At 40.9% G+C, this 23,826-nt stretch overlaps 2 protein-coding genes across 2 annotated transcripts in view; both read left to right on the top strand.

The window, feature by feature from the left end:
- The window catches only part of LOC121322799 (bone morphogenetic protein receptor type-2-like), an 88,764-nt gene extending 73,243 nt beyond the window's left edge, over positions 1 to 15,521 (top strand). The window contains exons 4-13 of the mRNA XM_041263102.1: positions 3,450 to 3,551; positions 3,958 to 4,049; positions 4,411 to 4,641; positions 5,390 to 5,504; positions 9,449 to 9,609; positions 10,244 to 10,391; positions 10,744 to 10,880; positions 11,916 to 12,088; positions 12,454 to 13,766; positions 14,985 to 15,521. Coding sequence (XP_041119036.1) covers positions 3,450 to 3,551; positions 3,958 to 4,049; positions 4,411 to 4,641; positions 5,390 to 5,504; positions 9,449 to 9,609; positions 10,244 to 10,391; positions 10,744 to 10,880; positions 11,916 to 12,088; positions 12,454 to 13,766; positions 14,985 to 15,232 — 2,720 coding nt within the window. The 3' untranslated portion in view covers positions 15,233 to 15,521. The remainder of the gene's footprint in view (positions 1 to 3,449; positions 3,552 to 3,957; positions 4,050 to 4,410; positions 4,642 to 5,389; positions 5,505 to 9,448; positions 9,610 to 10,243; positions 10,392 to 10,743; positions 10,881 to 11,915; positions 12,089 to 12,453; positions 13,767 to 14,984) is intronic.
- Positions 15,522 to 21,795: 6,274 nt separating this feature from the next.
- LOC121323321 (protein FAM117B-like) overlaps positions 21,796 to 23,826 on the top strand; it is a 75,022-nt gene continuing 72,991 nt past the window's right edge. Inside the window, exon 1 of the mRNA XM_041264312.1 lies at positions 21,796 to 22,878. Within this exon, the coding sequence (XP_041120246.1) occupies positions 22,086 to 22,878 (793 nt within the window). The 5' untranslated portion in view covers positions 21,796 to 22,085. The remainder of the gene's footprint in view (positions 22,879 to 23,826) is intronic.

Raw genomic sequence — 23,826 nt, 5'->3', positions numbered from 1 at the left:
GCATGGGGAGGAGAGTATCAGAGGCGAGACGTGAGTCTAAAATACTGAACTAACAACAGCGAGCCAAGCTGGTTTATTAACCAGCACGATTCTTGTTAGTGTTTTATTGTTTGTTTGTTTTGTGTCTTGTCACGTTTAACTCTTTTGTCTGATTGTTATTTAATAAACGCAGAGCGCCGTAGCGTCTCATTTTTGCCCCGCTACTTCCTGAGTCTGTGTTTCTGGTCTGATGTCACCCCTGCAGCCATCCTGTTCAGTCATCATCGGCAATTCCTTTTTCTCTTTCAATCTCTTGCAGCAGATTCCCACACCCCTATTACAGCAACCTTAGCAATGGTGCGAGTAACATGTGGCAATATGATGGACAATAAGGGTCCTTCTGATATGTGTGTAATTCTGACAAAGGAAGCTGAGCCTTCCTGAAAAAAAGAGAGCCTATAAATTCTCAGGAGCATACATTCGTTTGAGAAGAGGCGTCTAGACATTGCCTAACGAGAGTGAAGAGAATTCAACCTTAAAAATGTTCAAATACATCAAAATAAACATTCCACAAGTCATAATGAAATTCTTAGAAAATGAAAAATATATAAAAAAATAGCTTATTCATAGTAAAAAAAAAAAAAAAACTTTTGTGCCCATCTTGGCAAAACCAGTCAACCACTTTTTAAGAAAAAAGGAGATCTCTCAATTCCCACTATTGTTTTATCTCTTCTCATCCTTGATCTTACTGAACAAAACAATTTTATTCCCAGGCTGGTTAGCACATTTTTTACATGTGGTGTCAACACTGTTCAGCAGGAAAGTCTTTGTACCTTCTGTATGCCAGCAAGCCAGTCCCGACACACCCTTTCTTCTCCCTGGCTTCTCCGCTTCCCTCGCCACAAGGATGACTGTGTGAGTCAGAGAGACTCAGACTTACGTTACAGCTGGAGATACAAAATGGCTTGTTCTGGGTTATTAACTGTCTGGCCCTTACTGTTTTAATGGGCTTATGCTAGTCAATACCAATGTGAATAAGAACAGGTTAAATTAAAGCTAGGAATCCAAGGTTTTGTCATTTTTTTGTTCAGTGTGTTAAGCATGCATTTTCTTTTTAGTGGCACACTGCTGTGGATTTGACTTCATTTGTTTTAGTTTTGGAGAGCTTGCGCTTAAGAGTGCCAGACATTTTAAATACATGAAAGTTAGACAGCTCTGTTATGGCATACTGCCACAGCCAGTACACAGTACAAGTCTTTATAATTCAAATCAGTTATTTAAAAAGTTAGTATCAAGACTGCTGGCCAGTGTTTGATGGCTTACAGTGTAAAGCTGTTCTAAATTAGAATCTGCTTTTAATAACCAATATGTTATTTAAAATTTCTTTAATGATGTGGTACCCCCTGAAATGGCATCCCATGGTCCATCAGGAGTCTGTTTCTGGTTTGCTTGCTCTGTGTGTTTTTTTTGTTTTTTTTCTTAAACCCTAAGCTTTGAGGTCCAGTGGTGAATTACAGTACCCCTTCTGTCTGTTTGGTTAAGCTCACTCTCTCAACCAGCACTTACTGCAGTCTTCTAGGTGATATGTAGTCTTCAAGTTGGTGGAGCCCATGCAAGAGTAAGTTGTGTGCTGTATAGCACTGTGGTGATATTCAGTACCTCTGCCTTTATTACGAATGTCACTTTGATGTTTAACCAAGTTCTTATACAGATTGCCTGTTGTAGAGTTGATTTATTTTTTCTAAATAGTTAAGAGTTGGGTTTGGCTGCACAACACAGCAGCCTGAGACAAGGAGAAATAAGCAACTTGTATTTTTTTTTTTTTTCAATTCAAATAGATGTAATCTTCTGTGCTCAAGAGTGGGCTTCTGGTGTAAATCTGGAAGTGTTTGAAAGATAATGAAAGACCAGAAAAACCACATCAGGGGTGGCTTTGTTCTTGACTTACACTTGTTTTTTTTTTGTGTATATAAACGGTTCGCCTTAGCTTTTTGTCTGTATTTGCTCTGCTTGTTTGGAGAAAAGCTGCTACACCATTGGAAATCAGCTGAATCCTACACCAAGCTTCATCCCTCCTTGTGCTTTTTTAACTGGCCTGACTTGCTCTGTTCATGCATCAGATCTGATGATCCATTGTTAACTTAATGATGCCCTGAGGGGGTGAAACTAACAAACTACAGAGCTGCACAGTGCGATTACCCGTAGAAGAAACAAAGATGCAAAACTATCACCCACTCACTAAACCAGTGGACAACACTGCCTGTTGTTTGTTTGTTTCTTTCTTTCTTTCTTTCTTTCTTTCTTTCTTTCTTTCTTTCTTTCTTTCTTTCTTTCTCACTCATTTGGAGTCTCGCTCCGTAAAGAAAGGAGATTGTAATACATTTTAACAGAGTATTCCCAGATCTCAGGCCTGATTTCTTCAAGTCTGTTCCGGCATTGCCACTTTGAAATATATATTCTGGCTTAATTATAAAAATACAGTATACTGACTGACCAAAATATTATAGAATGTACGATGTAAAAATAGAATTGGCCCTATTCTGCAGTGTGTGTCATGTGATCCACCAGACCTCTATAAGCTGTGTGTGTTGGCTGCATTGATCAAAGTGTCCATCAAGACTCCTGGAAGATCCTGCAATTGCAACATTTGCAGAAAACCTACCTTTATTGTATTTTTTAAAACAAATATTTTTTGAACTGAGGAATGAATCTTGCTAGCTGTAAAAGATAAGTATAAACATGGGTTTACATGCCCTTAATATTCTGGATACTCCTGTATTTTGAATGTATTTGGAATAACTGAAGACATCCAAATCATAAAAAAACAGCAACAACATTCTTTTCTTATTTCTGTAATGCACCACAGCCTGTGTGAAGGAGTGCAGCATCTGATACTAATTTATGCTTACACTAATTAGGGTGGTAATTGTTTCGATTGTGTTCTAATTTTATTTGGTTCAGCTTTACATGGCTTCATCTTTGCAGGCAGACACAGAGTGGATGATGCGCAGATGTGAACGGTACCATCACACCACACTGCAGCACTATTAACTGGCATGGAGCATCATTACACTCTTCATTACCTTGATCATTTTTTTAAATGTAAAAAGCATTGGAAAAAGCGTTCCAAACACAAAGATATGATTTGTTCAACTGATTTTTGTTTATTTTTGTTTGAATTCATTTTAAAAGTGCTGTAAAATAGGTAAATAACTTGGCGCAAGGACAATTGTTTTCTGACAGATCTGCAGACTGAAACTGACCTGCTTTTATATATTGCAGAATACTGATTAATTTCTTATTCAGTTTGCATACCATCTGCATATACCCTAATCCAGGTGTTTTAAATGGCACTGCTGAATAACAAATCATTTCGGAATCACCCTTATTTCCTAAATAATTTATATGTGAATTCATGGATTTATTTTTCTTTACCTATGATCTAATTGCATTCGGTTCTTTATTTGTAGATCCAAACAGTCGTGAGGAGACCATCGTTATTGCACTGGCCTCTGTTTCGGTCGTGGCTGTCCTGATCGTCGCACTTTTCTTTGGGTACAGGATGCTAACAGGTGAGAGAACAATTGTTTATTACCACACTTCCTTACTGTTTGTGAGGACCTGTCATAGTCCTTTCCACCAAGTCATACTCTGTGTCCATGAGCCAGGCAAGTGTTCAGTTCAGGATTCAAATGACATTAATCCGAACATCCTCCTGCCATTCATAAAAAAATATCCTAACCAGGGATGTACAGTAAGAGCAGGATTCCTTCACATTGGCTCAATACAGCATCACATTCGTTGGGCAGCTGTTGCCTGTTGGCAAGACAGTCTGAATGTACAACTGAATGTAAAAACTTCAGTGAACTGCTGTTATAACTGTGCTTCCAGAACCTATTAATATAAAACCAACCAAAGGACTTCATGCCATTCATTCCTGAATTCCCTGCCATCACTTTTCCTCTGTTTTGCCCACAGGAGACCGTAAAGCAGGCCTTCACAACATGAACATGATGGAAGCAGCTTCCTCTGAGCCGTCTCTCGACCTGGACAGCCTCAAACTACTTGAGGTAAGAACTGCCAGGGCCAAGCTCTCAATGTCTGGCCAAAGGAGAAGGTGGTGACATACTTTTAATATAACTGCTGTAGAAAAATAGACAGATTTCAAGGGACATTGGGATTGTTGCATTCGACTGTAAAGCTAAAAGAGCCATTGCTGTGATCAGTGGGCTTTTAAAGAGACAGAGGCTGTACCAAAAACAATCAGTTGTACTTGCAGTCCTGGTGAGCTCAATGACTTTTAATAGGATACAAATGAAGAGAGACACAATTTGTAGCCCAATGATCCATGTCTGGTTGGCGCTTCTTTTAAGTTTCTTAATGTTGTGATTCCCGTGCCCCTTTGTGAATTTTGCTCTATCGTGCTCCCAGCTGATCGGGCGCGGACGGTACGGTGCGGTGTATAAAGGGTCCCTGGACGAGCGGCCCGTGGGCGTGAAGGTGTTCAACTACACCAACAGGCAAAACTTCATCAACGAGAGGAACATATACCGGCTGCCACTCATGGAGCACGACAACATCGCCAGGTTCATCGTGGGGGACGAGAGGCTCACTGCTGAAGGCCGCATGGAGTACCTGCTGGTCATGGAGTACTATCCTCACGTGAGCACTGTCTATCTGCACTCTTTTACAAGCAGACCAAACCCCCTGGAGCCATGAACAAGCCACCCTGACTGCATTACAAAACACTGGGAAAAATTATATTTCCAGTGGAACATTCAATTTATTTAATATTTTACCAAGATGTTTCCCTGACTCGCTATTAGCACAGAGAAGTTCAAATATGTGAAATCACTTATAGCACTGTTTATGTAGTGTTTATGAAAGAGTAAAGGTTTTAAGCAATGGGTGCCAGTGCTTTTGGCAATGCTGTTAAATTGACTCCATGCTAGTGCTTTATCAATACCACCCAGCTGCCTCAAAAGGTCAAATAAGCTCCACCTCCACACAGTAATTTCCCAGTAGTGTATCGATGAAAATATCCACTGCCACAAACAGAACAGGCTTTGTTTGAAAATTCTGGATTAGCAACAGGAAGGAAGTTATACAGACTTTAGAGTGACTTACAATTTAACTGAATCACTGCAGGTTTCCCCCTTTTATCCTGGATAACACTTTTGTTTGAAGTTGGTTTCATGTCTTCAGTAGAGCTCTGTTCCCCTGGTACAAAACAAACCAATCTTTTATTATTTATATCTCTGATAACAAACCTTAAATACACCTGTGTGAACTTGATTTGCCTCAAAGGTCAATTTCGTAAAAAAAAATGTACAGGTTCATAATTTCAGAGATAACTTTGATCGTTGTCCCAGATAGTCATAACCACTGTAAACGGTGTGTTTGTGTTCAGGGTTCTCTGTGTCGGTACCTGAGTCTGCAGACCAGTGACTGGGTGAGCTCCTGCAGACTGACTCACTCAGTGACCCGCGGCCTGGCGTACCTGCACACTGAGCTGCTGAGAGGAGGTAAGCTGTAAGGATGTATGATGTGCTGGGGGTTTGGGTTAGGGTTAGGGTTGACGATGCGCTGGGGGTTAGGGTTGACGATGCGCTGGGGGTTAGGGTTGACCATGCGCTGGGGGTTAGGGTTGACCATCCTCTGGGGGTTAGGGTTGACCATGCGCTGGAAGCCTGCTTTAATGATTTGAACAGCGGTGGATCTACATGCTGCCGTGTGCAGTTAAGCCACGCTGTGTCAGAACGCTTCCACTACGCAGATAATATAAATAGACCATGTCAGGACAAGTTTTTTTAAATGTGGGGCAGCAGTATTAAGATCATGTTTAAGAACATTGTTTTACTACTACTACAAAAAAATTGAAACCGTAACATTAGAATGCAGAACAATGCAGTATTTAGCGATACAATGAATTAAGTGATAGTATTAAAAAAAAAAAAAAAAAAAACTGATGTGATAACTGTATTATAGTTGACCTAACAGTGGTGGGTTTCTGTTTTCGCTAGGGATCGCAAATAGTATGTGAAAGGTTCCAGGATCTCTTTGTACAAAAATAGAAAATCTGTGTGTCTGTTACATACAACTGTTCGTCCCATCCAGCATTACATTGTTCATTCTTGGCTGGCTTCCTTGCAAGTCAGTTTTCTCTTTTGTCATTAACAGCCTTTCGGCACGAAGACATCCAGATAAGCTACTCGGGGGCATTATGGCTTTTTTTTGTTGGTCTGCACTCTTTAACCCTTAATTCCTCTAAGTATGGAGGAGACAGCAAGGCAAACAAGCAGAGCCCCAATCTGTGCTTAGAGATCCCCTGCAGAGGCTGGTGTTCCAGTCCAGTTGCCAGGCATTAGGCCTACATGCATGAGAACCAGACCGAATCAAGTGAATCAGACATCTTGCTTCAGGAGATGTGATGTCATCCTTTTGGCTCGGCATCAGCGCCCCTGAGCCAGCAGCCTTTAAGATCATTCAGCAATTGGCACAGTTCCGCAGTATGACAAATGATCTCTTTGTGGAGAACAGAAAGTCAGAAACAATACACAGCATCAATCTGCATTTTGCTTTTGCTGAAGCTCTGTTTGCAGTAAAGAGCATCAGCATGCTTGTCAAGTGTCCACTGTCTCCTAGGCCAGCTATTCTGTTTTTTATTGTTTTGTTTTCAAATTAAAACTAGATAGGATTTTTCAGTGCACTCCGGAGACAGCCTCTTTAAGTTTTAAAAGTGTAGACATTTGTCTTTCTTACTCTAGATATTTTAAATTTAAATATGATCCACAGTAGTATTATATGTCTTGCAACATATTCAATTTAATCTAATTAAAAAAGGTCAATGTTAAATAGATATATGCCAATTGACAACATTATTAATTGAAGAATACAATAAAGGGGTTGGGGGAGGGGGATATTGTTTTTGGTTCAATTAAGTTTAAACTTGTGGAATTCCTCCGAGTTTAATTCCAACAATTTTTAATTTCAACAAAACTGCGTTCAAAGCTATAGTGTTCTCCACAATCATGTTTAATTTTCTGATACTAGATTGTGGCTCCTGGGTGATGGTTCAACAGAAACCAGATCTTGTGGGGGTTTCTAGTTTGTTTACATTCCCAAAAGGCAGTGTCAGCTGCAGGAAACCACACTCTTCCGGCTTCTTTGCTGGTAGCATTCTTTCCACCAAACAGGCATGCTCCACTTTCTAATTACATCTATAAATTCTGCTGCAGCTCAGCAAGGCATGGAAACATTTTATAAAACGGGGATTATTTCAGCTGTGGCTTGTATATGAAGACATCATATCATTTATTTATTTATATATATATATATATATATATATATATATATATATATATATATATATATATATATATATATATATATAATGTGTGTGTGTGGGGAGGCACTATGCTTCTTACTAAAACATATGGAAACCCATATAATAAGCTGACCTGCTTTTTTGTAATTTTTTTTTTTACTTTAAATATTTAAGTCTCTTCGGTACACGCAGTGAGTGCGATGAATCGTGCTATGGGTGCATAACTGATTTTTTGTATGTAGTTTTCAGTGGTTTTACAAACTGCTGAGACCCTGCCTTGAAGTTCATTGAATTGTAGCTGTCTGCACAGTTGACCGTGATGGAAATGCAAGGCATTCCACTGTGACTTGTGGAAGTGATTTTAGGACACAACAAATGGGCTGCTGGTATCTAGGCCAAGATTGGCTTTTTAGTTTTTTTTTTTTTTTTTTTTTTTTTTTTTTTTTACAAAACAGATTAATTCGTTATTTTAATTATATCCCTGAACAAGCTGTAGTATTTCCCTGTTATAAGGCAGCAGTAGCAGTGGTCTGATGGACTTTGATCTGTCAGTGCTTCACTAGGAATCTCAAGAGCAAGGACTCTGTATTTAAAGAAGTGCTAACTAATGTTTTGGCTTTTTTTCTACATTACTGCTCTTCTGCTCTAGTTCTTCACCTTGTACGTTATGTCAATTGGTGCATGCAAACATTTCAAATGCAATGCTACAGACAGGTTTGCTGTTCACATGGTCGGATTGCAGCTAGGTCATTGGAGTCAGGTTAAACTGCAACACATGTGATTGGGTACTGTGCACCAGGAAGCAGCAGCAGCAAGTTTTGGTCCAAATTGAAGTATAAAATACAAGCAAGGAATCAAATGACCACATGAGAAAAGGCAAGGCAGTGAGAATCCGGTAAGGTACAGTGAATTTGTGGTTAGCACTCCTTTTTTTTTTTTTAATCCTGATAAAATTTGACTTAGTTTTCAAAGCTTTTGCTTGGATGTATTAAGCAGTGGTGGCGCATCCTGGAAAGAGAGCTGGAAATCGAATCCATAATTCCTACACTGTATTTAAAAAGCCAGAGTCCTGCCCCGCCTCCAAACACAAGGCGGCATGTGACCAGTGTGGTGGCAGGTCCCATTCACAGCACTTGCACCCTCTGTTGGAGACAAGAGGATAAACACTTTGCTGTGTATTTGGAGTTAAAATGACTTCAGGTTGTTTAGGAGAACAGCTTGTTTCGTAATGCTGTTGAATACTGTTATTGAGACTTATGTTTTTTTGGGGGAGGGGGGGGTTTGGGGGGTATTTTCCTATCATTTATCATTGTGTGAGACCCTCTATAGTTTGAAAAAAGAACACAAGAAAGCTCTTATTTATTGAATGCACACAAAGGATGTGTGTCCTGCTGTGCAAGATTCAGGAACAGAGCTATTTTAAATTTGAATCTCCAAACATTCAGCTTATTTTCTTTCAAAACTGCAAGCGGTCTAGGTTAAAATGGCTCCACTCAAAACTGCAGAATGCTAGACCCGGGAAATAACCCACATATACGTTTGGATGACTTATTTCCATAGAAGACACTGTAATTATATAGTTAATGCTGAAAGATTTTCAGTAAACTGGTTTATTTAACATCCTGGCATTTTGGCAGATGTTTTTCTTCAATTTCATTCTGACCTCTCATTTTCTTGATGAATTATTTATTTTACTTCATAGCTATCTTTCCTTTTCCGTACAGCTTTTCACCACTTCCTCTTGTACCAGTACAACATATTCATTTTTCAGCCCACGGTACCCTTTCTATTAATTTTGAAACAAAGTGTAATTCCTTGGGATAACAATAAGAAAAAAGCTGCCAGAAACCATTTTTAATGACAGCTTTCCTAACTTGTACAAAAAGGCAATTGAGGGTGGAATTGTGAGGAGGAAATTACAGGTTTTTATGCCTATTAGGGCCTAAATCTAATTACCCTATGTTGCCATGGTTTCCAAAAAGGTATTCTGACAAAGCTGTGCCTGTGTGGGTGACATAAGCGCCGTGGTATTAGGATTGTAAAACCTGAGGCGTTTCAGAAACTTCAATAATCAAAATGAGTGTCATTTGAACTCTTTGGGAAGTTTGTCATCTTGATTTTTCTCTCGTCTGCTCCAAACAGATTATTACAAGCCTGCAGTATCACACCGGGACATGAACAGCCGCAACGTGCTGGTAAAGAACGACGGCACGTGTGTGATCAGCGACTTCGGACTCTCTATGAAACTAACAGGAAACAGACTGGTCCGGCCGGGAGAGGAGGACAACGCAGCCATCAGTGAGGTGAGCTGCTGGAGGCCCAGGGAGTTCATGAGCGGGCAGAAATGTTATTTGACTGATTTATTATTTATTTGAAAGATGTTTAATTGACACAGTTATTCACCCAGACCAAGACTTTTTCCACTCTGCATGGTTTATACAGAATCACCAGTGGTTAAACAACAGTGACATAGTGGAGGATCCTATGCCGCTCTTTAGAGTTTTACATGTATCTGGAGAAGCCCTTTTCCAACTGTGATGAAAGGGCATTATTTAGCACTTGTAGTGTCAGAATAGTATTTTTAATAGTATCTTAAACAGGCCTTTAAAGACTGAGAAAGAGGATTGTATAGCTGATACCTTGTAACATGTGTGTGGTGGGCTGTCATGGTGTCACACCAGGTTGAACCGAATGCTACCAAGTAGCCAACTGAGAAGCCTGCAAAGCATTTGTTATGCTTTCATTCACCATGAAGTGCTTGCTGTTCCCTGTTGCTTTGCTTTTGTCCCAGTGACGTAAGGTCACAACCATTATCTTCTTATTCCACTGCTTGGTCATTGTTGCTACCTGCCCAGTTTAATTGCTGAGTGATTCTCTGTCCTTACTTGTGTATTATTTACTGCCCTATTCACAGCCTCTTGTTTGCTTTCCTTCCAGGTGGGAACTATTCGATACATGGCCCCTGAGGTTTTGGAGGGAGCTGTGAACCTACGGGACTGCGAATCCGCCCTCAAGCAGGTGGACATGTACGCACTGGGGCTCATCTACTGGGAGATATTCATGAGATGTACAGACCTCTTTCCAGGTGAGAAGCAACAGTATGATAAATTCACATTACAGTACATGGGAGACTTATTGAGAACATAAAATGAGGAAACTCCAGTCTAATGATCTTGGACGTGTGTCCCATAATAAAAGTAATAGTGTAACCCATAGTAAGTGTTAAACCAAATGGTCTACTAAGGTACTGTATTGGGAATTGAAAATCTATTACTACAATGATCAAGCACCAGCTGTATGAACAAGCAGGCTTCTGCTAAGTTACAATAAGTTATTAAATGTCTTATAGATGCAAACATACTGCAATGCTGCTTTTCCTTCACAAGTGTTGCCTCTTGGTCAGCACCTTCTAATCACCTTTTGAAACTTCTTCCTAGGAGAGACTGTGCCGGAATATCAAATGGCATTCCTGATGGAAGCTGGGAATCACCCCACCTTCGAGGACATGCAGGTGCTAGTTTCCCGGGAAAAGCAGCGGCCCAAGTTCCCTGAAGCCTGGAAGGAGAACAGCCTGGTAAGGAGAAAGCTTACTTTATCTCAAGAAATTATAGTTCAATTCTACAAAAGCAGGAGTTGCAGCTTGCTGTGCATATCAATAGTAAAAATGTATTTTCCCAGCACACCTGGACATTACTGTCACTCTCTTTTACAAAGCATTTTCCCACCAGGTTTCTAGATGGGTGCAATTGACAAAAGCAATTAAGTTTGAAGTTGCATAACTAAAATCGTATTTCCATTCCAGACCTTAGATTAGATTGCATTGTGAACAATCTTTAATGAAAATGTATGCAATTCTTTTGAGAAGTGACTTGAAATGCCAGAACTGAAAACAAAGCTGAACCAGAGTCTGCTGTGGAGCGCTATTGGCATGTGAAGTCTTGCACTCAGCCTTGGTCAGTCCTCCTGCAATGCTGGGGCTGACACTGGAGTCGGCCAAAGTAAACAGTCCTCAAAATTCACACTCTAATCGCATACCAAGTTATTTATGTAAAGTTTTGGAATGTTTCATTTTTTGTTTGTCATTTTTCTAGAAAATGTACTAAACGAGTGCACAGGGAAATACGCTTATTAAATGCAGCCTTATGTCATCCGTGTGGAGGGCGGGTGTGGGACAGACTTATTATATTTTCAGGACCTACTTTGAATATTTTCAATGTTTTATAACCAAGAAAACTGCAACAGGAAAATAACCTGGATTGTGGAGCCCTACTTATTTTGATTCAATTAAATAGAACTGACCGTGTGCTAATTCCACAATGTGCTAATTCCACGATGGGTTAATTCATTTGTGTCTGGGACATTTTGCCAGTTGATGAATGGACTTAGAGTGTTTATGTGAGTGTGTTCTTAAAGGTAGAACCCTACATAACAGAATTGGGCATAGAAATAAATCTTAGTATATAAGTTAATTTACCAGTGTGTGTTGTTTTGAGTTATCTTTCCTATACTACTAGAGTGCTGTACAGTCCTACAACGGTATATGGCTCTGTAGTCTAGTGTTGTGAATAGCAGTACAGTAAGAACAGGTGGGCTCTTTTTTTGTGGGCAGGCTGTTCGCTCTCTGAAGGAGACGATGGAGGACTGCTGGGACCAGGACGCAGAGGCGCGGCTCACTGCACAGTGCGCTGAGGAGAGGATGGCAGAACTCATGATGATATGGGACAGAAATAAGTCTGTCAGCCCCACCGTCAATCCAATGTCCACTGCCTTGCAGAACGAAAGGTACAGAGCACCAACTTTCTGTTTGTAGAGGATAGGGAGTTTGCATAGAGAGAACATATGGGAAACCCTGTAGTAACTTCCTGTACATGTCAGGGAGATAGTGGAGGCGCTAGTACATACCTGCATTTTTACATATTGTGGATGTATGACATTTTGTGTTCACAGCATGTTGGGGCTTTTCTATTACTAATATACTGGTTATGAGTTAATATTTATAGTTATTCTGTTTATTAACAGCAGTAATACTAATTCAGCTCAATAAAGAGATCTCAACAGCTCAAGCTGCTAAGCAAGATCACTTAGCAAGAAGAGCAGGAAAGAGGCTCAACTGACCGGTTGTCCTTTTTTTTTTTTTTTCCCCACAGGAATCTCTCACACAGCAGACGAGTGCCAAAGATCGGCCCGTACCCCGACTACTCCTCATCCTCTTACATCGAGGACTCTCTGCACCATGCTGAGGGCATCGTCAAAAACATCTCCAGCGAGAACTCGACCCCCTCCACCACCGCTGGTGGCACGGGGATTGAGAAGAACCGCAACTCCATCAACTACGAGCGGCAGCAGGCCCAGGCACGGCTCCCCACCCCCGAGACCAGTGGCACCAGCGTGTCCACCACCACCACCACCACCACGGGACTGACCCCCAGCACCGTCATGACCACCATCTCAGAGACAGCCTTCCCCGATGACGGCCTGCAGCATGGGGCGCCCTCGCTGGTCTGCCTGCAGCTGACAGAGGAAGACTTGGAGACTACAAAGCTAGACCCCAAGGAGGTGGACAAGAACCTGAAGGAGAGCTCAGACGAGAACTTGATGGAGCATTCCATGAAGCAGTTCAGTGGCCCCGACCCGCTCAGCAGCAGCAGCTCCAGCCTGCTCTACCCTCTGATCAAGCTGGCCGCGGAGGTCACTGGCCAGCAGGATTTTGGCCAAGTGGGTGGCTTGGCTGCCAGTAATGTGGGCCTGAACGCAGACATGCCGCCCACGCCCATATACCCCCTCCCCAAGCAGCAGAACCTGCCAAAGCGGCCCACCAGCCTGCCGCTCAACACCAAAAATGTCACCAAGGAGCCTCGCCTGAAGTTCGGCAGTAAGCACAAGTCCAACCTGAAGCAGGTGGAGACCGGGGTGGCCAAACTGAACACAGTCAACGCAGCTGAGCCTCACGTGGTGACTGTTACCAACAACGGGCAAAGCCGGGGGCAGATGCCAAACGGCCCTGTGCATTCTTTCTCCTCCTCCTCCACTGCCGCCATGCAGACCCAGTATGCCAACGGGTCAGTGCCCACCAGTCAGCTGGTCAACGGCTCTGCCCACCATGTCCAAGAGGCCCTGCAGTCTCAGTTCAGCATGGAGGACAGTCGGCTGAACATCAACTCCAGCCCGGACGAGCACGAGCCCCTGCTGAGGCGGGAGCAGCAGGCTGGCAGGGACAACGGCCTCATGGAGCGGCTTGTGGACAGGAAGGACCACCGGGTGCTGGACGCGGGCCGGACAAACTCCAATAACAACAACAGCAACCCATGTCCAGCTGTGGAGCAGTCGAGCGTGACGGCAGCCGGCACAGACAATACTGTGGCAGAAACAAATCTACGGCAGCCCCGGGGGAGGAGAGTCGAGAGGCCGAACTCACTGGATCTGTCAGCCAACAACAGTCTGGATAGGTGCGGCATGCAGGGTGAGTTAGTGAGGGAATGACCCTTGACCTTTTCATGTTGTTTGAGTGAAAGCCTAGTTGGTGTCCCATTCACCTGTGTGTCCATCACTTGTGTCAACAGTAGAAACATTAGTATTATCTCTATGTTGGGTACTTGTCAGATCAAGAACCTTTTAATTATTTTATAAAGAGTCTGGCATGCAAAACACATGGTTTCGTTTATTTTGAAAGAGTGGGACATTTTTTAGGTAATTACACTGGTGACTTAAAATCTTTACGTGGTTCATGGTCTTGCATGAAAACTTTGTTTGGTTTTTACAACACAAAGTACATTCCCTGGTGACTTTTCCAAAAAAAATATGTTTACAGTGCAGGATCTCATTTTAAAACAGTTTTATCTGAAAAGCAAATCAAAGTCTGGAGGCTGTAAACAATAATACAGGGGTCTAGTCTATAGTAACATCAACAAGATAACAGTTAAGACCATTACAGCAGCCCACACTTACTTTTTTAAAAGGGTATTTTTAATGTCTGCCAAAAGTTCAACAGGAACTTATACATCAGTAGTTCAAGAGGAAGGAAATTCAAATCCAGCGCACATTAGAAACTCTGATAAAGTACTGTAACTTCCCTTGAAGTGAACAAAATAAGTCCTTTAAAGAAAAAAAAAAGTACTATAAAGCCATAAATATTTGCGAGCCTTTTTATTATGTATTTTTCTTCTATGAAAAAAAATACAAACATTTTTGGCACGAATATTAAATTACACTAACAATACATACTGTTAGTGGTTTATGGGTGTGAGTTGCCAAAATATTGATGTCTTTACAGTATGTAGCAAAGTGAAGTCCTGTTTGTTGCAGTGAATTCAGCTCAACAGCAGCACCTGTTGGGGTGAAATTAAACTGCAGGAGTTGAGGTTTCACTTTACCAGCATGTTCAGGGATCAAAACCGTGCACTGCCTTGTTGCGACAATCTGCAGCGTTGCTTAAAAGTAAAGGACTGCATCCTCCTGTCCTGCACTGTTAGTTTATACAGCGTTCAGAATGAGCACATTACTGGCATTCCCAGGACTATGGAAGAAGTGTGTCTCCCACAGTCAGATACAAACTAAGCAATGTTTTATAATATAATAGCTTTGTGGACATATATCCACTCAATTTGAAGTTTCCCAGTAATTTAATAACTGGGTTCATTGTTCATCTGTAAAAGTTTTTTTTGCTTTTGTTTTTCTTCAGGTGAAACGTCACAGGATGTTAAGCCAGGCTCTGGGGAGAAGATCAAGAAGCGAGTGAAGACCCCGTATTCCCTGAAGAGGTGGCGCCCTTCCACATGGGTCATCTCCACAGACCCAGTCGACAGCGAAGTGAACAACAACGGCCACCAGGGGGCAGGCCGCTCCAAATCCAGCACTGCTGTCTACCTGGTGGGCGGAGGCACTGCCACGGCAACCGTTCCCACAGGTAATGGAATGACTTACCTGTGAACTGTTGACCTTTTTATTTCACTTCAAGTGACTTGATATGAAAAAGAAAACAAAATAAGAAAAAGAAAATTTTACAAGCAGCTTAACTTCCCACCTCTCCTTCAAAGACTCGCTTTAAATAGAATTCAGCTATGCAGCAAATTTGGCGTAAAATGCTTCCATTTTTTATGTTTTTGTTTGAAAGCTTCTTTTTTTTGCACTTTTTTATTTTGATATTTTTTATTACATCGTTAAGTCTCTTGTGAAGAAGGATAAAAAGAAAAAATAACAATGTATTGATTTACAATCAACAGACTACACATTTATATATATATATATATATATATATATATATATATATATATATATATATATATATATATATATATATATAAGGTCTATAAAAGAATGGTCTTCAAGTCAAGGTTGACTGCTATGGATTTATGTTTTGTTGGGCTATTTTTATGTATATACAATGTAGATTTATATGCGGATGCATACACGAGTGTACTATCGTTGTATTCCTTTTTTTGTATTATGTTTGAAATGTGCAATAGGCTTTAGCTTTGCAGTGCTATGGTTTAAATGAAATGTGTTCTACTTTTTTGCATCAAGCTAAAAGCAGTGCACTTATTACAGTGGTAAACCTGCACCGTTCACACCCCATTCGGGCCTCCATTCTGGGTTTGTTACAAAACACAGAAGCACAGATGACAATCCTCCGTTACTCGCTGGAGCAATGTGTAAGATTAAAGAATATAAAAAGGCTCCCTTTAAATTTCAGCAGGTCGTAGGTCACAAATGCAATCATTAATTCTGTTGCAGAACTAATAAAAAAAGGTGTTAATGCTTAGTACCCTCTACATTTGCATTCTATTTATCTTCTGTTTATTATTCCATCGTTGTGTTCTTAATCTCCATTGTCTGCTGTACTGCAGCATGTTTAATAAAGATACTGGCCAATTTTACCTTTGGGTCACACTGGGTGTGCACCAGTCATTTTTTTCCCCTTGAAACACTGAGTTGGTTATATGTTTTCTTACCCCTAGTCTTATCCCTAGTTGTCAATTTTAAACTCATTGCAGAATTCCTTTGCTTAGGCCTGCCCCAAAAGGTATAATATGGTGGTGACTTTGTTAAACATGCCAAATATCAAGAAAATGTAATAAATGATGATGAGGAACACATAGCATGGGCTAATATAGTTAAATAAATGCTATGCAAATTCAAAGGGTATAAAGTGTACCATTTTAAGATTTTCAAGACTAAACTATCTGCATGACCTACAGGACCACACTGCAGGATATTTCCCTTCACTTTATTTTAAGTGTTGACATTACTGCTTGCTGGTCACGCCATGCAACAGGCGTCCCCTTTCGTAAGACATCAGCCTGGCTAGTAAATGTTAATAGTTTCCATTAGAATGGTATGGTCTCATACTGAGAGCTGGTTGTTTTTTATGTTCTCCATATCTGAGGATTGTGACAAGTCCAGGCCTTGCATAACTTGATATTGGATTGGATACTTGATGCCATCACCATTTCCCTAATATTTCATATCTTGTTGCTTGCTTTAATAGCCTACTCTGTGTGATTGTGTGTGTGTGTGTGTGTATGTGTGTGTGTGTGTGTGTGTTATGTATGATTTTCTGGTGTTGTTGTTTCTGCTTAGATCATTATTTGCCAGGCTTACTAAACTATTCCAGCAAAGAAAAGTCTGAAAAGAGATATTGTGGGGAAGTATATAGGTGTCACGCTGGTGTCCACTGATGGAGCATTGTGCAGTGAGCCTATGCAACACTGATATGCATCCCATAAATAAACAACAACAATAAAGAATGGAATCGAACACACAGAGTAGGATATTAAACAGGCACGAAATGAAATGTTTAAAGTTCATGTACTAGTTTGGTGTTCCAGAGATAAATCACGGCAGGGAAGGTGGGGGTGGAGAAGGTTGGGCTGCAAAGTTCTCAATTCATTGTGACTCTACAATGCAAACTCTTAACTAAAGAACCTTAATCGCTCTCTCTCATCCTGACAGTGTTGTAAATTGAATCACAGTCTTGTCCTGAATTCCCAAAAACGAGCCTGAACTATTATTTTTAATTTTTTTGGCCTTGTTTATGTTTTATTTGTATCGTTTGTGTACCGTACTTAAGCTATGATTATTCTCAGTCACTGCCAGAAGGTGGCAGCTTAGAAAGCATATTTTGCAGAAAGCCAAATTTTGTTTTAAACATTATTGTATTTACAGTACATCTTTATTACTACAGAATAATGGGTTTTTTTGTTCCATAAGCTACTGTTATCTATCTAATAAGGGTACATGAGCTTAAAATCATGTCACTTGCTGTATTTTATTGCTTTAATTAGACTTGGCAGTTTTAGGTTTCTAAGGCAACTCGTATAACAGCCACTGATAATGACTTACTCCACAGAACAGAGGTTTGACTAAACTTCTGTACGTGATCAGGTGAAACTGGCTAATTAACCAATGGTTTTTAAAGTTGTAACCTATAACGCGACTACAGGTCACACCTCATGTAAAATGTCATTCCAAGTTTCTTCCTGTATCTTTCTGACAGGTTTGTCTTGGCCTTTTCTGTCATTTTTTTAATGGTTTTCAAAACAAGTTCTGTGAACTCCTTTGTGTAAATATCTCCAGATTTCCAGTTTTATGAAATCCGCGCTCGAGTTAGATGTTTAAGAGATGGTTTAATTTTTACATTGCAAGACTTGTACCAAGTTCCAGAAGCGTGTTACCAACCTTATGTTACCCTCCCTACCCTGTTCTGAGCACAGCTTACACCGGCTTGTATTAACATTCAGAGAAGACATACCGATGATGAGGACTTTAAATATCTGAGAAAACACACTGCTATTTTCAGATGTTGTAAGGCAATGCCTTGAACATGAATTTGAAAACTTAAAATACAGAAATGATACCAAGTTTGAAAAAAAAAAAAAAAAAAAAAATGCTTTTGTAGCTTAAACTTCACTCACTACATGCACTACACCACAGTCAGCAGCAACAACGACAAATAGGGTTATGTTAAAACTTTCTGTTTATGCTAAAATGAATTTGGAAGATCCTATGTATAACAACATGCATATGTCTGTATACGTTATGCTGCGTATACACTTACACCTAATGTGGAAAAGCCATGATGCCACAACACTTTTTCACAATTCGCTGTCTTTGTGACAAAGCCTTCGGAACTTCTAGGGCAAATACCGTACAGTTTTAAATGCATTTCTGCTAGTGTTCGGTAACTACATTTGAAAATACGGTGAAGCAAATTCAATAACCTAACCTGCAATTATATTGGAAAAAACCTACATCTGTCTTTGTAATTATCATTATTTACCCGAGGCAATGAACATCTTTTCAAAAGCAATCGAGTGCCATTGCCTTGAAGAGAATGTTGAGTCAGCAAAGAATACATAATTATTTCTTAGTACTATTTAACAACACAGTTTTCAAACAGTAAAATTATCCACTTTTGTATAAGCTATGGGATACCCAGCTTAGCTGTAAAAGTTGTGTTTTCTGAAATAATTGTAACTATTCAAGGCTACTTTTATCTTTTGACTTCACTACAGAAGCTAAAAAATAAAATTAAAAAAGCCACTGAGATGTTTTCTAGTGATGTTTGCAAGTGAGTGCTTTGGTACTGAACGGATTGAATTGAATACTTTGTTCAGAGAATTTCAGAGAATACGTGTTAAAAAAAATAAAAGCTTGCTGTAAAATCATGCATTATTCCATTAATTAAAGATTATATTAATGAGAAACTTGAGTCTGTTCTTTCTTTGGAAACATGGAACTCAATGTGTATCGCTTCTTTGAAGTTGCACACAAAGCTGCTATGGAAAAAGGTTATGTAAGTCTGGGAGCTCCAATTGTTAATAGAGGGAAATACACGCCATCTACAGCTTGGAATTGTCTAAGACAGATGGATCCAACATAGCAACCATTTTATATGTGTACCACTGTATTTTTGCAGTTATACCAGCTTTTCCCATGATTTATATTATACATTTACCATATGTTACCTTGTTTATTAATATGCTTTACCATACCTGGCTATTCTTTATAATATTTACCTATGGTTTACCATGATGTCACTGTGCATTATTACACTTTGCTTTACAATGGGAAGCTATCAGTAGTTCAGGCCCACAAAACCTTTTCCCTTGTGAGGCCTGCCAATGGTAAAAGGCAGAAGATTCTATTGAGGGCTGCCTTATAACGAGGGAGCACTGTACTGAGACATGGTGCTGTTTATGACAATTGAGTAGAACATACAATGTTCTACATAGCTTTACGATCACGATGTAGAAGTAAGAACAAGACATTTTGTCAATATTAAATGTATAAATGTTCAACTGTATTTGACAAGCACTGATCGATTGACAAGTAAAGTGGCACCAAGACACTCCGTTTCCATGGAGCACAATACACCATTCAGGTTCACATGCAGGGGAGCTCCTGGCACGAAAAAAGACTCCCATGGCCAGGTTAGACTTATGCCAAATATATGTCTTTCAACACTGAGTATATCATCAGTGTGCCAGCCAACAGTTCCTGGGCAGCGTAACTGAAATAACCAAAAGCAAAGTAATACAATACACAAAACAAGCGTTTTTGAGGAAATTTCACATACCTTTATGGAGTGGCTAGAATCTTAAATGCAGCTCTTGAAAATCACCTGAACACAGACTTGAGGAATTGCAATAAGAACAACTTATGATTGCAAACACCATGAAAAGGTAAGGAGAGTGAAAAAAAACCCAACACAATACATTCTGAAGCTATTTCTTACTCTCTAACCGCACTTTCCGTATGCTTTACTACACTGTTTTGCTTTTACCCTGGTGTGTGCTTCTATAGGGATGCATACAAGTTACACTTGCATTACCATTTTACCATCAAAGCCCTTTCCGTTGTTTCAGTCACTGACCTCCTCAACCCCCTGACCATGCCTTCACCACTCATCAGTTCCCTGCTGTCCCAGCTCATGGTTTTGAGAAGTTGGTCAAGCATATGCAACCTCCAACCTGCCCCCTTGACCCCTTTTTCGCTCTGTTAGTGCTCTGGTTGTCTCATCTGTCTCTTTATTGTTCCTTCTGTGTTGTTCACAGCATGGCATGGGTTGATCTAGTCACCCTAAAGGCAGCTATTGCAACTATCTTTAAAAAACATACCTAAACAGGATGCTCTTTCCAGCTATAGGTTTATATCCACACTTGGTCATTTATGTAACCAAACCCCAGTACATGCTACACACCATGAATAAACAATCTTCAAAATGATTTCCTAAAATATAAGAGTAATTACAGACTGTGCTACCATACAATGTCGTATGGGTTTTTACAAATACAACCTGCTACTGCAGAATGAACCAGCAGGTGGTGCTGTCTCACAACTTGTCACAAATCCAGTAAGTGAACCACATGCCGTGTCAGTTATTTTTTTTCATAACCTCTGTAAACAAAGGGCTTGTCTATAGAGGTAAGATCTGGATCTAAGAGGAGGCCATCAAATACCTGTGCTGGAACATACATTGAAAAGCTCATGACAATCCCACAGCCCATAATGCAAATTAAAAGACTTTGGCTTGAGTTTTACTCCCACAGTGCACTTCATGGAACTATGCAGCTGTCACAGCCCCCCCCTTCCCCCACTTCCCGTCCCGTCAACTAAAGTGATAGAAGTCATCAACGCTGACTGCAGGCGTCATTCGAGGACCGTGTATAAAAAAATCATTTGACATTCTGTTCGCAAAATGTTTCACTAGAGGGCGCTGTTTCCTGTCCTCGGAATCAGAATAGTTTTACTATACTGGAAGCACGTGTGCGTCTGTTTCCAAAACAAAGCATAGTGGTGCACAGCTGCTACAGCCCAGGTGATTAGTTATAAATAAATAAATAAATAAATAAATAGAAAAAGTTTGGTAACTCCCTTCCCTCATACTCACTTAAGTGCTATGCTATTACTGCGTGCAGTGCCCGGACGGTGCAGCTAGAATAGTGTAAAGGTACTAAGGGTAGGTTTAGTTTGAAAGGTGAAGATGACACTATTTCACAAAGTGCAATGACACGTCTCTATTTATTTACTTTAATATATTCAATAACACTGCTTATCCCAGATGACTTGTGCTTCAATCATACCGTGAAGACTTGATCCTAGAGGCTAAATACTGCAGACATTTATTCTTCGAATACCACCTGACTATTAATTTTACTACCCAGATAGCAGGTACGCAAGTATATTAAGTAACATAAACAAAATGGAATCAAGAACAATAAATCATATTCATAGGTAACAGCTCGCTTGTGAATAATTGACATGAAGATCCGCTAGAGTGTGCCCTGCTCCAGTCTCAGCACCAAGCATATTACTTTACCGTGACCAGTTCAATTCTTGCGCCTCTCATTTCTCTCAGTCAAAACTCGGCTGTTCCTTTAAATGAAGGAAGGTTGGACTGTGTGACTGCCGCTAACCAATAGATGCAGCGCTAAAACGGCAAAGGGTTGTGCTTAACCATAGTGAAAACTAGGCGAGGAACAGCCTCGCGGGATGGCATTGTGGAGATCTGTAATGTGAAGGCGAGGTGGAGGATGAGAGCAGCTCAGACTGGGACTCGGATTAGACACACTGCAACCCGCTTGCACGGGGTTATACAACTAGAGATAATAATAGAGGAAGAGCACGGAATACGGACAGCTTTTGGATTAACTACGAATCTGTTTTCTTTTTAAAACCGTGTTGTTGTTTTTTGTTTGCATTTTTTTTTTTTAATATTAATTGTGTTCTATTTTATTTCATTACATTTTGTTAACAAAAGTGGCGTGATAATCGTAGAAAAATGTCTCGTCGAGCAAGAAGAAACGGTTCGCCCACTTCAAGTAGTACTTCATCTTCAGTCGGCAGTGGTGCAGGAGCTAGTAGCACCATTAGTAGTAACGCTGGTGGTGGAGGAGGGGGCACTGCTGGGTGTGCGGGAATGGGGACGGTTAGCCGTTTGCTTCCCATGAAGGCGACAGTTCCTTTCCAACTGAAGCCGCAACAGCAGGCGCAGCCAACCCAGCAGCAACAACAAGGCAGCAGCCCCACGCGCAACAACACCACCAACAGCGGAGAGGCTGGCACGCGCACGTCCTCGCGCAACAGCAGAAGCCCCACTCGTGGTGCCAACAACTCCTCCTCCTCCTCCTCGTGCAGCAGCCCCACAGTGGGCACGCAGACTGTGACGTCTTCGCGCAACAGCCCCACGCGAAGCTCGAGTGGAGGGGGTGGGTCCACTTCTCGAGGCAGCCCAACGCAGCACGCGACGTCAGGGTCCACTCGGGGTAGCCCTACGCGACAACAACAACAACAACAACAACAACAACAACAAACGTCACAGCAGCAATACAATAATAATTCAGCTTTGCATTCCGTTCAGCCACAAGGCTCCCCTTGCTCTTCGCCCACCCAATTACTGTGGGTCCCGGATACGCTGCTGTCAGCATCAGCGGTATTGGCTCCTTCATCCTCCTCATCATCTTCAACCTCATCATTGCCTTCATCATCCGGTGGAAGAGTAAGACATCACAGGAGGTCTCCCGAACACAAAAGCTCCCCCGAGAGGAAAAGCCCCAGCTCGCCAGGGTGCAAAGGTACGTGTGGAAATAAGAGCTAGCGTGTTAATTACATGCTGCTGTTATGTTATTGTAACCTTCCTGCAGACTGGGTTTATCTATACATAATACACAATGTTGCATACTAAAGGGTGCTTTCAAAAGCAAAAGGGAGGAGGCTACTGCACTGATTTGCTGCCTTTGGTCCTTTTCCAGTTATTAGTACTGTAATGTTACATGCTATGAATGGGTTCCCTTGTTGTCAGGAGTGCAGTCTGTGCCAGACATTTATGCCTCCCGAGAGAGCAAGCAGCATTTGAAGGCACCCTGTTAATTGAAAGAGTGGGTGATTTGACACTCCTAGTCTTTTGGTAATTCCAAGCATGTGCTGCTTGCTCAGTCAATGAACCAGTGTGTTTTTAATAAGTGGAAGGTTTGGGGGTGGCTAACCAAGTCTAAACCCACTAATGATAGAGAATTAAAACCACTGCTTGAAAAAAAAAAAAAAAAAAATGTCGGTTTGAAAACGTTGCTGTCATTTCCAGGAGAGACACAGTCTGCTGATTTCATTTCATTAAAGGGCATGCCTGCAGATTACTGTTAATTCCAGCATTGCCTCTAAACTCTTAATTTTTTTAACAAATCAAATATGGATACTCGCTTTCAAATGCTGATTAAGATTAAACCTTAAAATGTTATTTCCATTATTGCAACGGTGGCACGAAGCACAAATATGCAGCAGCAATTGGCCCTATATGGTGATTTAATCTCCAGAAGAAAATGATCATGCGGTGCACAGATGACATTCAGCGCTATCTATCGCAGTCCATTCCAGGAACTGCTGTTTTTTTAAAGCAGCCAGCACCATCCACATAGTTAAGTTGGAGGCCCGACAACAGCTTTAATCATGGTTGGGGGAGGGATATTGTTTGTTGAAGATTAACTTTTGTTGTATAAAAATACACCGCTTTTAATTCCTGTTGAAAC

The sequence above is a fragment of the Polyodon spathula genome, chromosome 11, assembly GCF_017654505.1.
Source record: "Polyodon spathula isolate WHYD16114869_AA chromosome 11, ASM1765450v1, whole genome shotgun sequence".
Taxonomy (NCBI): Eukaryota; Metazoa; Chordata; class Actinopteri; order Acipenseriformes; family Polyodontidae; genus Polyodon; species Polyodon spathula.
Note: the sequence above shows the minus strand (reverse complement) of the source record. Positions and strands in the feature narration are given on the sequence as shown.